General features: G+C 35.8%; 1 protein-coding gene across 5 annotated transcripts in view; it reads right to left on the bottom strand.

Annotated features, from left to right (window-relative positions):
* LOC127631542 (serine/threonine-protein kinase DCLK1-like) overlaps nt 1-14761 on the bottom strand; it is a 40081-nt gene that overhangs the window by 8771 nt on the left and 16549 nt on the right. For 4 of the 5 annotated variants that reach the window (XM_052109696.1, XM_052109694.1, XM_052109697.1 and 1 more), the window contains exons 5-10: nt 13453-13552; nt 11340-11456; nt 1916-2010; nt 1016-1103; nt 580-749; nt 237-356 (exon numbers count right to left, since the gene is read on the bottom strand). In XM_052109696.1, the coding sequence (XP_051965656.1) occupies nt 237-356; nt 580-749; nt 1016-1103; nt 1916-2010; nt 11340-11456; nt 13453-13552 (690 nt within the window). Of the gene's footprint in view, nt 1-236; nt 357-579; nt 750-1015; nt 1104-1915; nt 2011-4202; nt 4278-11339; nt 11457-13452; nt 13553-14761 lie in introns of those variants that run through there. The other variant, XM_052109699.1, reaches the window with a different exon arrangement.

Raw genomic sequence — 14761 nt, 5'->3', positions numbered from 1 at the left:
CACACACTGCAGGCCAAACTCGAAATCACACACATGAGGACCATGACTCAATTCAAAATTTAAGATTCACTAAGAAACTTTACTGAACCTTGGTCAAGTTTATTTTAATTCCTAAATGTAGACGATAGCAAGAGTCTAGATATCTTTATAATATTTATGAAATCATGTCAAAGAAAAGCATATACTGGAAACATACTGTTAAGTAAATGTTTGTGGAAATGTATGAGATGTTTCACCTTGACCAGCTCCATGACAAGGTAGAGATCGTTATAAGTGTCCATTTCCTCAATCAGTAGAACAATATTTGGATGCTTCACTCTCCGAAGAATAGATACCTCATTCTGGATCATGTGTTCCTATAAGCCCCAATCAAGCCAAATAATGTGATACAGATAATCTTGAGTTATTCTTACAGGCCATGTCATTACTATCACAGGAACTGGCACTTGACCAACAAAAATGACAGCAAGTAAAGAATAATTTGTTATAAGTGCAAAACGTTAACTGTATTTTTAGAATTTGTTCATAGAACGGGATTCTTCAGAGAAACATAATCCACCATGGTAAATATCATCACACCTTCCCCCTGCATTTGCTCTTGTTGATGATCTTCAGAGCATATTCTCGACCTGTGGATCTCTCCATACATTCTCGGACCACGGCGAAGTTCCCATCCCCAATCATCCTCCCTACCTTGTACCTCTCTGCAATGGAGGCAGGAACCTGAGGACAAACCTCCATCAACTCAGCTGGAAGAACATAGATTGCATGTGAGATGTAACATTTTGATGAAAATAACAATAATTGAAAACCAGTTGAAGTCAGTTGATTAAGATCTATCAATGACCGTAGATTTATATATGGCCTTAGCTTGTGATGTCCTGAATATGTCCTATTGATTAAATTGAATGGTTAATCGAGCCAAAGTATCTACATAACTAACTTTATAAAATACTTTTAAAGTATGTGTGATGGGAAACACGTGCTCTTGTAAATGTTCTCAGGGATTTGTCACCTTCACTGCCCGGCCCATCGCCCTCATCCATGGAGCTGCACACCTTGGTGGAGGCCAGAGAAAGGGAGGATCCACTATGCTGGGAGCCCTGTCAGAGAGTCAAGGTGAGTCAAGGCTTGTTAAAAACCACTGTGAAGAACCAAAATTCTTTTTATCACTGAATTATCTTGTTAAAATGTTTTTATATTTTATTGCAGTACGCATTAAATGCATACTAAATCATAGACCAGCAAAATCATAGAGGGAAATATGTTTCAATGGAAACAGCTTGGGTGTGCTACAAATACCTCCGTACTAGAGCAGGGCATGTGAGGTGAATTTCATTGATTTTTACAGAACATGAACTAGCATTTGAAAATATGCAGGTCATTTCAATGCTGACAACATGTATATATTACAATTAATCTCTTGGTATTTTGCAATACAACTTTTCTATACAATAGAACACAAGAAAATCCATAAAAAAAAATCCCATAAATTAGAACCCAAAAAGCAGTATTTGGATGAACACAGGGTAAACCAAAACCATATGTTGCTAAAGCATATGATTTGCATCTCTCATCATCAATATCAGAGAATATTGAAGTGGAACTAGAACAGGCATACAGCCAGGTCAAGAGGTTCATCTGTTGTTGCTAGGCAACATGTTGGGTGAACATGAAATTGTTCAGTATAGATGTGTGCAAATGTAAGTCAGTGTAACAAAATTGCAATAACATTAGGGTTAATCAAAAAGATCTTAAAATGCTTGATGGTTGCAACTTAGTAAAAGACACAACACCTAAAAAGATAGCCTCCTCTTAGTCTTAAACAATAAAAACAATTTTAAGCAATTTATGAGACCTATGTCATTAGAACAAATTTAATCATGTGAAAGGTCTTTGGATGGAAAGGTATTACCCTTCGTCTCCTCAAACTGGCTGGACTGGTGGGAGATGGACTGAAAGATTTGCCTGATCGTGGAGTGGACAGCTGACTGCCTGCTGTTCCATTAGCTGAAATGTAGAAGAACAGAATTAAAATCTCAGGCACAGTCAAATTAGATGGCTCTCCTCTGATTAATTAATATCTCAGTGATGATATGTTTGTAAGATGGTTGTGAATAGGAAATTGGTACTTTAATTCATCAACGTGCCATTTAACTGATCACAAAGTAAAGTCAGGACATTGCTGATGTAAAAAACAGCACCATCACTATTTGAAAAAGTCATTTTTGATCAAATCTAGACAGCAGCCATCACTCCAACACCTTATTCTTGAGTAATCATGCTAAATTGCCATTATATCAAACACCGGTGGAAGCTATTTGGTTCATTTAATGAAGCTTAACATTGCCTTTGTGTTTTTTTTTTTTTAGTTACCACAGTATGCAATAGACTGGCATGTCTTAAGGTCAATATTAGGTCAAAAATGGCAAAGAAACTGCTTTCCCAAAAAACTGCCAGTCAATCATAATTTTGAGGAATGAAGGCTATACAATGCTTGAAACTGAAAAGGATTTAAATCAAAGGTGTGCACTACAGTCTTCAAAGACAAAGGACAACTGGCTCTAACAAGCACAGAAAGAGATGTGGAAGGCCAGATGTAAAACTAAACAAGAGGATAAGTACATCAGAGTCTCTGGTTTGAAAAATAGATGCCACACATGTCCTCAGCTGACAACTTCATTGAATTCTACCCACTCAACACCAGCTTCATGTACAACAGTAAAGAGAGGACTCAGGAGTGCAGGCCTTATAGGAAGAATTGCTAAGAAATAGACACTTTTGAAATGGAAAAACTTAATGAAAAGGTTAGAGTGGGCAAAGAAACACATACACTGGACAACAGATAATTGGAAATGAGTGTAATAGATCTTAATCCCATTGAGAATTTGTGGGATCAACTAGACTGTAATGTGCGTGAGAAGTGCCCAACAAGACAGCCACATCTACGGCAAGTGCAACAGGAAGTGTGGGGTGAAATGTCACCTGAGTATCTGGACAAACTGACAGCTAGAATGCCAAGAATCTGCAAAGCTGTCATTGCTGCACATGGAGGATTTTGCTCTGATGAGAACTCGTTGAAATAGTTTAAGAAGTTCTGAATTTTTTTTTTCAAATTGTAATAGTAATTTTTCACGTTAATAATGTCCTGACTATACATTGTGATCAGTTGAATGACACTTTGGTGAATAAAAGTTCCACTTACTTTCCATAAGAGCAAAATCTGTACATTACTCCAAACTTTTGGCCCCCAGTGTATATACTATATACTGTTTATGTTGTATTTGAAGAATTGCTTGAACATGTAAGTTCAAATTCTTTATAGAAAACAAGCAAAGTCACAGCATTTTCTTTGAAATAAAAAGCAAAAGCACAGAGGACTAAGCATGCTTGTTTTTCTATCATGGTGGGTACTTTCCATTGACTTATGTTTTACAATGTACTAATGACATTTTCTATCCCCTAACCACTCCAGTAAACCTAAAAATCACATAAACCTATTTGCATTTTTAGATGTTCGGTTGTGTCTTAGCTAAAATCTAAAAATGCAATAAGGTTTCTAAATACATCAGTATAGTTTCAAAATGTTCACATTTCGTATAGAATGAAACGTTTACATAAAACTGAATTACGTTTACTTAATACTTCACAATATGCTTAATTCATAATAATTACAACTGTTAAAGATTACTCGATTCAGTTTTATGGAAATTTGCCATACAACAGTTTAATAGCATAAAAAAAAAATGCATAAATATAAAAAATAGACTGAAATATATTTTACGTCATATGGACCATTAGCTCTTATAGTCCCCATAAGGTGAATTGAGGTTTTACTCTCATTGTTGGTACGTGGTCTTCACAATGTAGGAAAAATTTGACCCACACACACTTCACTACAGATAGATCCCTCATTATTAGAAGCATACACATGTTCAGAAATGTGATTAAAAACTTGCATCAGGTCTCAAGTATCACAGCAATGAAAAATGTGCAAAGCTTCAAAATGTATGAACACTTTAATCTGATCCAATGTGAAACTAAAAAAAGGACAAAAATAAAAAAATTATTAACTTACTCTCCACCACCCTGAGCAATAAGAAATTTCAACGGGTAACAGAATACAAAAATGATCTCACCACCTGGCATTTCAAGCAAGCAAATTGTCTTTATGAATATTCAGCCCCATCTCTTTATCCTACCTGATATAGGGTGCAGCAGGTTGCCAGAGCAAACAGCAATTCCTCCTGCGCTCATATTGACTGCCAAACAGCAAGAGCATGAATGAGTGTAGGAGAAGAGAGAAGGTGTATGTAGAGTATGTCTGCTGACCGATTGTAGGCAGAATGAGCTTTCTGCGCACACCTTACGTCAAAAACAGCCACAGAGGGAGGAGTTTATCACATAAACATGCCATATCGTAGTTGCAGCTCTGTTTGTGTGGATGACTTCAAAAAAGATCTCCAAAAAGATTTTGTGGCAAAACAGATTGGAGATGATTCTCAGTGGAGCAGATGACGTTGTGTTTAAAGTGGATTTCTGAAGTACCTCAAGTACTGTGTGAATACATAATAATAAAGCTGCTCAAAGCCATGATTATGCTATAATTCAGCAGCTTCAACACTAATATGATTTCATTTAATATATCAATATAATTTAAGATACCAGCAGTATGTCATTCTGTTTGTTTGTGTGTCACTCTGTGCTTTCTCACCATCTGTGGTACGTTGTCATAGCCTGGCATAAATCAGCATTTAGTGAGAGTGAGAATGCATCATAGTGTTATTTTGGGGATGGAAAACAGATTTGAAGGACTATCAGATTAGCCGCCATTTATGTGTGTGCTGAACAACAAACTTGGGTAAATGAGTAAATGCAACCAGTGAGGGGGAAAACACATTAGTCATTTCATCTCGGTGAGAGGATGATAGTGACAGGGAACAGCATTGAGGACTTCACTCACAGACCGGATTAGACTTCAAATTAAAGGAATAGTTCACACAAAAATGAAAATGCTACTATCATTTACTAACCCCAATGTCATTCCAAACCTGTATGAATTTCACTCTTTCATAGAACAGTGTCTTCACACAGTGTTTTATCATATATTTAAAGTTAATAGTCACAAAGTGATGTCAAGCTCCAAAAAGAAAGAAAAAAAGAAAAACACAATATAACCACAGTAAAGGTAACTGGTACGACTTTAGCACTATATTCCAAGTAGCAGGCATGCAGGTTGGATATCATGACATTTTAAGGATGGAGTGACATAAGGGTGAGTAAATAATGACAACATTTTCATTATTTACAGAATTGCTTGCATTTCAGATGATGGTTGATGTCTGTGGTGAGTGAGAGATATATATAATACAATACCTTGATATTATGGCTTTAAAATCAACATGAAATGAAAGTAAACCTAACATACTTTCTTAATACATTTTATTAGTGTATATTATTCCAAAACAAAAAAAGAACTGTCTTTATAATCATGAAAATGTAATAAAATGATCTGCCTCTGAAACATCTTTCTTCACCACAAATCCTAATTTTTCAACCCACCCACCAAACACCTGGCTCAATTCTGGTATGTAAAGCCCACTTTTCATGATCCGATCTATTCCATAAAAAAAGTCCTGACATACACTTTTACATTTTTCCAAGTTTTACTCAGAAATGTTTCATTTTACAGAAAAGAAAAATGGGTTGTGAACATTGCTTTAGTGTTGACTCTAAAGACTTCTAACTATGTTCCATAGGTTTAAGCCTATCATTGTAACATAAAATGTGTATACTATAATGTGTATAAAATCAGAGTTGATTACACTTCCCTGTGTACCTCATTTGCATTCTTGGCAGTATTTGTCATATGAGGGTGTTCATCATGTTGTATTGCTGCAGAAATATCACATCATGTCCACTATCTGAACATTCAGAAACAAATAACCAGAGATTGATTCAGGTACCTGTTGTTTAATACAAGTCTTTTCATTAATCTTACATGTCTTATTATTAATCAAAAAAGTGTCTTGGCAAAGATGCTTAAGACAATCACATATTGATTAAGCCGTAGCCTTACCTAAGCTACTAAAATTAAATAAGTAATTGCTTGGGTTTCGTGTGGAAAACAAATTTTGAAAGTGTGCTACAAGGCACAGAAATTGAATGAGGTCTCCTAGACAACAGATCTAGCAGATATCTGCAGACAAACATCCAATTTACTGCTTCCAATGTTCTTGTTGTTAAAGACTATAGAGGATAAAAACAGACTTAGAACAGACATTTAAAGAAGTTTGTTTAAGAAGAAGGTACGAAGTCTTAAACAGCAATTCAAGCTAAATTATATTGATTAAAGAGATAGTTCACTTAAAAATGAACATGCAGTCATTGTTTACTCACCCCTGTGTTGTTATAACCCAATATGACATTCTTTCTTAACACAAAGGGAAACATTTTGACAAATGTTGTCCACAGTGATGTCATACAATCAGTTTATGGTGACCACCTCTTCAAGCTTCAAGAGGATGCAAAACTATTATTCAGAAGTCTAATAAATTATTCCATTAAACTCATGATCGTTATATGAAAGCATACGATAAGGTTTGCTGTGAAACAACCAAAAATATTATAAAAGTATTATTTAGTGAAACTGTTAACCGACCATTGCTCTCCTCTGCGCGTTCATGAGATTGCACAAGACCAGGAGCCCACTGGCGAAATGGGGTGTTTTGTCGAGAAAAGCTGCACACAAACCAGAGAACCAAACTTACTAAACTTGTCTGAAGAGTTTGTAGTCCAAGTATAATACATTTACATGCCTTTTTTATTTTTAACCAGAGTATTCAATCAAACAGAGAGATAGAGTAGACAGGAATGTCTGTCATCTGTTCTCCATTCTGAACCTCTGCCTGAAGACAGCAATATCTCATGCTTCAGCCAAAATCGGCCAGTTCACAGTGGGCAGGGTTACACAGCGCGATGATGCGTAAAATAGAAACCAAGCGAACGATTATACTGTCACTCATCACGGCAGGTTAGGACAAAAACTCATATTAACATATATTAAAATATACCTTTTATCGCGTGTTGTTTGCCGTCAGGTTAGAAAACAGTGTGACAGAAAACTGGAAAACTGCCTTTGGAGGCTGTATACACAGGTATGATGAAAATAAGGTGCTCTTCAAACTGTCCTGAGACCAGTGCCCTTGTCGGTTAAGCCTTTAACTGATTACGTCTTCAGATGCAGTCCATCTCTCTTAGTTTGATTGAGTACTCCAGAAAAAAATTAAAAAAAATAAAGAAGGCTGGGCACAGAAATGCATCTATTCTTGGACTATAACATTTTCAGACATGTTTTGTAAGTTTGGTTCTTGAATACAGTTGTGTTCTGTTCTTTAGTATCGCTGTAGCAGACCTGTTTTGTATAAACAAAATTATTTTTCGCTTGAACGCCCCATTACACCAGTGGGCTGTGTGAACTATAGGTCTCACTCAGTCTCATGAATGCACAGATGAGAGCAACTTTTTCACTAAATAATACATTAGATTTCGTTTTTTTTTTCACCAAACCTTATTGTATGTTTTCATAACAATCATGAGTCTCATGTTATAATTTATTAGACTTCTGAATTATACTTTTGCATCCTTTTGCAGCTTGAAGATGTGGTCACCATAAACTGCCATTGTATGACATCACTGAGCACTAAATTGTTTCACAATTTCTCACTTTGTGTTACGAAAAAGAAAGAAAGTCATATTGGGTTATAAGGGTTGATGGAATTATTTGGGTGAATTAATCCTTTAATATTACATAGCTTCTAAGTTTGAAATGGAAGGTATGTAATTCATAATAAAAGTTGATGACTAAGCTCCTCACTTTGCTATTGCCTGAACAAACTTATAAAGAGAACTGTATATTTCATTGCAATCCATTATGCAAGATGTTTGGCTGACTTTAAGTCCATCATGGATGAGTAAAATTACGATTATCAGCTTCCATCAAAGTTCATCCCACTAATACTTACAGTGTGGGTACATGGTTTTAAACTATGCTAAACAATGAAAAAAGCAACAATAACTAACTTATAACCAGCCAAAGCATGTTCTAATTAATAGGTCAAAGTTGTCTGATTTTTAGTTTTGTAATACACGATATAGAAAAAAAGAATCAAAATACAACATTCATCTCATAAAACAAGACATCCCTTAAATCGCTTTAATTGTAAAGCAATTTTGTTTGTTTTTTCATTAGTCTGAAGACAATTTAAAAGTGCTGTTTGAATGAGTCTATTTCAAATCGATAAAATACAATTAAATCCAATTTATTTATCCAGACTCTATGGCAGATCTCTCTCCCGTGAGACTCTGAGCCAGAAAGTGGAAGCCTTGTATATTTGTAATAAGGCACCACTTTCCATATCACTCTAACTCTTATCTCTCTGGTAGCTAAAAAGAGCTATTCTCCTAAAACAACATTATTGCTCATAAACAATTTTCCCCAATCATCCATTTGATGGTTACCCACATAATTTCCTTGCAATGTGTTGACCATTTTAGAGAATGAGGTTGATACTCAGCAGCAGCTCATTACAAAACAGCACGCAGAGTATGCTGGTTCTGAGGATGCTGTCATTTTGTGCGAAATTGAAGCTCCCGCCCTGAATACAAAATGTATGCGAGCTGAAGCACAATAATTGTTTTGTTTTTGTTGTTGTTTTCGATATGTCCCTATACATATTTATAAGACACGGAAACCTGGTTGAATAAATGCCTGGAGTTTGACAGGAACATCAATATTAGGAAGTGATGACTCATGATCCGTTTCTAGGGCTTAAAAACAGATAATGGAGCCTAGATCAAATGGATTTTCAGGTCAACTTTCCGTGCACTTTTGTGTTTGGTTAGGAATAGATACAAGCAATCAAGCTTAAAAGGTCCATCCAACCTCGGAAGACAAATGAGTAACCAGAGCATTAACATAGGGGATCTGGGAACATGTACAAAATGTCATGAAAACATTGCAATGGTTGTAACAATGTCAAAACATTGCATCTGTAACACGTGACACAGCAAAAGTGTGCCAATGTTTCAGAAACAGAAAGAGGTGTCTAGGAAACAGGAAGCAGTGTAGAGATAGTATTGAGCTGGGGTAAAACCAGGACAAAAATGTCCCTAATGTCCTACAGAATTTAAGTACAATCTCTTGATCAATGGATGCATTGACTTAATTCGTTTTGTATATATTTAGAGATATGGTTGGTCAAACTTGTATGAAAAAGTACTAGCATGGAAACGTAAAAAAAATTACAATTTCAAGCAAGAATCAACCATTCTCGAATACTGCAGAAATCTAAACGGTATCAAGCTCTTCTGCTTGTACAAACACTTTTTTTAAGCCGTATGTTCTGTTTGGGGTCTATATGACTAGACCAGACCTTCTTCAAATATTAATAAATCATCCTCCTGATGAGCACATTGCACAGAGATACATCTTTGAGCACCAAAGATGACAAATAACCGGACACGGTGTTCGATTAAATAACACAAAAGGAGGGGTAGACAACCTGGACAGAGTGGCTGCCACATACAGCTGTCAACGAAAGACCGCTCGTTGGCCCAGGTAATATTCTTCAACATCCTGGATATCAGTGCATACAATGCGTTTGTGATATGGTGTGCCATCAACAAAGAGTGGTGTGATGGCGAAATGAACCGGAGGAGAATATTCTTGGAGCAGATAGGATATGCGTTGGTGAGGCCTCAAATTGGCAGGAGAGTGCCTTCCTAGGTCACTTTTTGTGGTATCCACAGTGAGGGAGATTCAAAGTCAGCCTTAAACAATCACTTCTCCAGCAAATCACTTCTCTTTCTATATACCATTTTTTATTATTATTATTTTGTGTAATCAAAAGTTATATGGTTATTTTTAGATGTAATTTCTTTTCTGAAATGTGCCCATGATATTTACATTTGGCTGTCCTGTTGCCCAGATGATGTGTATAATGTAAATTTGCACATAGTTAGTTTGCCTTGTTAGTGAGTGTGTAGTAAAAATAAAGCACTTTTGCATTTACTTGATGCAAAACAATGAAATCTGAGTCATGTTTGTGGTCATATTAACCACAAACATAAGTAATGTAACTATTTTGGTAAACAATTTTATTCAGTGATATTTTTTAATTTTTTTAAAACAAAAGGTATATATATATATATATATATATATATATATATATATATATATATATATATATTTGTTCAGTAGCATACAGTGCATCTGGAAAGTATTCACAGCGCTTCACTTTTTCCACATTTTGTTATGTTACAGCCTTATTCCAAAATGGATTAAATTCATTATTTTCCTCAAAATTCTACAAACAATACCCCATAATGACAACATAAAAGAAGTTTGTTTGAAATCTTTGCAAATTTATTAAAAATAAAAAAACAAATCACATGTACATAAGTATTCACAGCCTTTGCCATGACACTCAAAATGGAGCTCAGGTGCATCCTGTTTCCACTGATCATCCTTGAGATGTTTCTACAACTTGACAACGACCCTAAGCACACAGCCAAGATAACAAAGGAGTGGCTATGGGACAACTCTGTGAATGTCCTTGAGTGGCCCAGCCAGAACTCAGACTTGAACCCGATTGAACATCTCTGTAGAGATCTGAAAATAGGTGTGTCATGCTTGTAGCATCGTACACAAAAACCCTTGAGGCTGTAATTGGTGCCAAAGATGCTTCAACAAAGTATTGAGTAAATGCTGTCGTTTTTTATTTTTAATACATTTGCGAAGATTTCAAACAAATTTCTTTCACGTTGTCATTACGGGATATTGTTTGTAGAATTTTTAGGAAAATAATTAATTTAATAAATTTTGGAATAAGGCTGTAAAATAACAAAATGCGGAAAAAGTGAAGCGCTGTGAATACTTTCCGGATGCACTGTATATAGAACATATACAGCTATATTTGTTTCTGTGTTGTATCATTTTGTGTAAAGTAAGAAATTATATGGTTATTTCTGTATTTAGTTGCTTTTATGAAATGCACATTCCTACTTCAGTAAATGTAAGAGTTAATGATACACTTATTTATATTATTTTATCAGTTCAATAAGCTCAGGATAAATGGAAAGGAACATTTAAGCAGGAAAAAAAGGTTTATTTCATAGTTATAATTATCATTTTCACACTTTAATCATTGGGGTAACCGTGACCTCAAACAACGAGGAAGTGAAGCAAATCTCAACAGAACAAAAGGGTTAAGATGAGTTTGTATAATGGTATGCATAATGCTGACAATGCAACATCAGTTTGGTCTAAAGGGTACTACCTGAGCTGCTGGAACCAGGAGACTTGCTCCTTCTCGAAGTTCCACCACTGCGAGGAGAGCAGCGGCCCTGCATGGAAGAAATGCGGCCATAGGACTGTGATTTCACCACTCTGCACTCTGAGAAAGAGAGAGAAAGACATATCTGTTGAAGGTTGCACGAATTCAAACACTATAACATGTGTCTATTGAAACCATCTTTCAAGACAAAACAATGCAAAATATATAATTCATCTTCTTTAGTTCAGTAATTAGGGCTCTGACCAGACTCTTCCATTCCTAGGTCTGCCCCAATTGCATAATCTTTCCAGTGCACTGAAACACTAGTCCCCTAAGAATTCCCAGAATGCACTGTAAAAACCAGTGAGCAGCATTGCTCACCATGTTACCTTACCAGAAACATTGCATGTATTCTGAAGTTTCTCAAGTCATTAGAAGACAAGTGCAAGAGTAAAGTTATGAAGTCAAAGCCTCTTTAAAATACATTTTGTTTGTAATATCTTTAAAAAATATATTTCATGAGCATAAAAGGAGAACAATCTTTTATATATTATTTTTCAGAAACTCACTCATAAGCTGCGTTTAAACGCGCAACCTCATTAGCATGTCGCAGGTGATTGAGTAATAAGTAGGGATGTGCCAGAGCCCTATTACCAAGGAGAGCCTACAAGGTTAGCAACAAAATGCATTTCGGTCCCATAGACATTCTATGGACGGTATCCTGCGAGAAGAAAAGAGGCCTTTTTTTAATGGATATCTATGGAGGAGATGCTTCAGTGTGCTGAATAAACTGCTTTTGTGAGGAAACAGCTCACCACTTAATGAAATGATCGCCTCTCCTCTAATCTTTAACCTGTTTTACACTAAACCTTCCTTTTGGAATGAACTCTGTGTTGAGTTTACTACAATAAAATTGCTGTTTTAATTCACAATTTTGCAACAGGTAGTTGTCAAATTACGGCTCTCCCAATTAATTTGTATGATATCCGCAAACTGTAACTTACTGTCATAACAGCTAGTTGACCATTACCGTTTCTCCAATGTTAAAAACCCAGAGGTTGTTATCTCAGTATAGAAGATCTCTGGATGTGCCAAGTTGGTCGACTAATCAGTTAATCGTTCAACAACTGAGTAATCGATTAGTGAGTAGTGGTGGTTTTAACAGGATATAAAATTCTCAAAATAATTGCGAGATGCAACTTCTAAGACAGCATGTCTGATGATAGCTTGCTTTGCTAAACTGTGAATAGCAGTCAGCATAGTAAAACCCTCTACAAGAATTTTCATGTCTTTACTGCTTTAGGTTTTGATGTTTTATGTGCTGTTGTTACATCAAAGCGCTGCATCAACAATACATTTCAAGATGATCACTGTCGCAAGTTAAATCCTCTGCTGTGAGTAATCTTCCTGTATTTGTGAGGTGCTGTGGAGAGATTCAAGTATTTTGCTGAAACTGTCAAAAACTGCTTAAATAAAAATTTGCAGTAAAAAGTTTAAACCGTTTAATGTCGTGACCTAGAAGTGTTCCCGCAATATTTTCTAGCAGTTTTGCGCTTTTTCTGTGCAGAGAAGATTGCCCTGAAGCACTCATTAAAGTACCTCATTCTGCATTCAGGATGCGCATAAGCGGTTCTGTGCCAAGTATCAAGTACTATGATACTTACCACTACATGATAAGTATTTCAAACTGTATTTGTCATCCTCATTCTAAAGGTAACTAAAGGCAGTCTTTGCAAAAGGGTTTTTGCATCCATCTGTCTATGTAAAACTTGTGCTAGAAGGACGTCTTTGACTATTGCGCCACGTCTAGCATCTCGTGCAGAGTGCCGTGTTTTTAAGATGCTGTGTTAAGTTAAAGAACTTCAACATTTAAAGTCGCATCTTAAGACACCTGCACTCTGTTCTATTTGTTGCACAGCATCTAGCTTTTTAAAGTAAAATAACGTGTTTTGGAAGACCCCATTAGTGATTCTTTTTTTATTTTTTATTGTTGCAATATTAATATACCCCTGCCCACAACTTAAGTATGTATCTATTTGGACAACAACAGAGGTGCAATCATAGAACTCAAATTTGGCCTTCTACATAAGACATAGAGAATACTACATTATCTTACCACTGTCATCTAACAAGAAGTCATCCTGGTAGCGGAATTTCTCTGGGCCACAGGCAATAAATATATCATCCTCACCAAAGAAGTCCTGAAGGCACATCACCTACAAGCACAGTAGAGAAAACGAAGTAACATGTTTATACTGTACATGCCAATTTTGAACTGGGCTAATTTAATCTCCAAATAATAAACTAGTTAGTGGCAATACTAAATCACTGAGCATAAAAGCAAATACATAAAATCTATATTATGCAGCCTTTTCAAACTGATTTTTTCACCCCCAAACAAAATATAAAATAAGTCATTCAGAACGTTCAGACTGCCCAGTGCGTCAAAGTAATAATTATGGTGTGCTATGATCAGCCAATCAAATGTTGTAAACAAAATAATGCATTCATCTAAAGTCAAGATTTCAAGGCTCAGATGTGAGGGTCAATTTGATAAGTATTTCAAACTGTATTTGTCATCCTCATTCTAAAGGTAACTATACTCAAGAATAACAAAACTCTGCGAGTCATCCAGCCGCATGAATGAGTGCCAAGGCAGTTATGCATCTCACTTTTATTTATCATTTACACATACCAATGAGAATGTGTTACTGTAGAAACATTGACGTCATCGCCAAGATCAAAGTAAGATCATTAATTTAGGAGACAAAAAGTGACCTAATTCTCTCATACTGAGTGAATGAATGCAACTCAGGTAATGAGCCCGATATGTGTTATCTATTGCGTGTGACACAGCAGAGGGTCAGTTCAACCTTATTCTTCTTCTCTCTCTCTCTTTGACTGAATAATTTTTTTTTTTTTTTGATGTAGCAAAACATACAACATACAGAGTGTGAAACATAACTAACAGAAGACAATAGACAGTTTTAAACTATGTTTAAATGTACATAGTCACTGGGTCTAAGGGTTAGGGTATATAGAGTATGGTGTGTGTGTGTGATCAGATGACAGAAAGAAAGGAGGAAAGAGGGAGGCGGAAAGAAAAAAAATGACATAATAAGCATTTGGAGTATTTGGTATCCATTAAATATGAATGCAAATCAGAGGTAAAATCAACCTAAGAGGACTAAATGTAAAACAGCAATCTCTTGGAAAAGATCTAAAGATCTAAAATCCCATCTTAATATGTAGACTAGAGACAGCTCTAGTATACTGCCCTACAAAGTCAAAGTACAGTAGTATGTCAACACTAAAACTGATAAAAATGGCTTTAATGTGGATTATAAAACAGTCTCACTCCCTTTTCTCTGAATCGGAGTACAGTTGAACCAGATCTGTTTGTAATAGGACCGGACAGAACATAA

This window comes from Xyrauchen texanus, chromosome 38 (assembly GCF_025860055.1).
Source record: "Xyrauchen texanus isolate HMW12.3.18 chromosome 38, RBS_HiC_50CHRs, whole genome shotgun sequence".
Classification (NCBI taxonomy): Eukaryota; Metazoa; Chordata; class Actinopteri; order Cypriniformes; family Catostomidae; genus Xyrauchen; species Xyrauchen texanus.
Note: the sequence above shows the minus strand (reverse complement) of the source record. Positions and strands in the feature narration are given on the sequence as shown.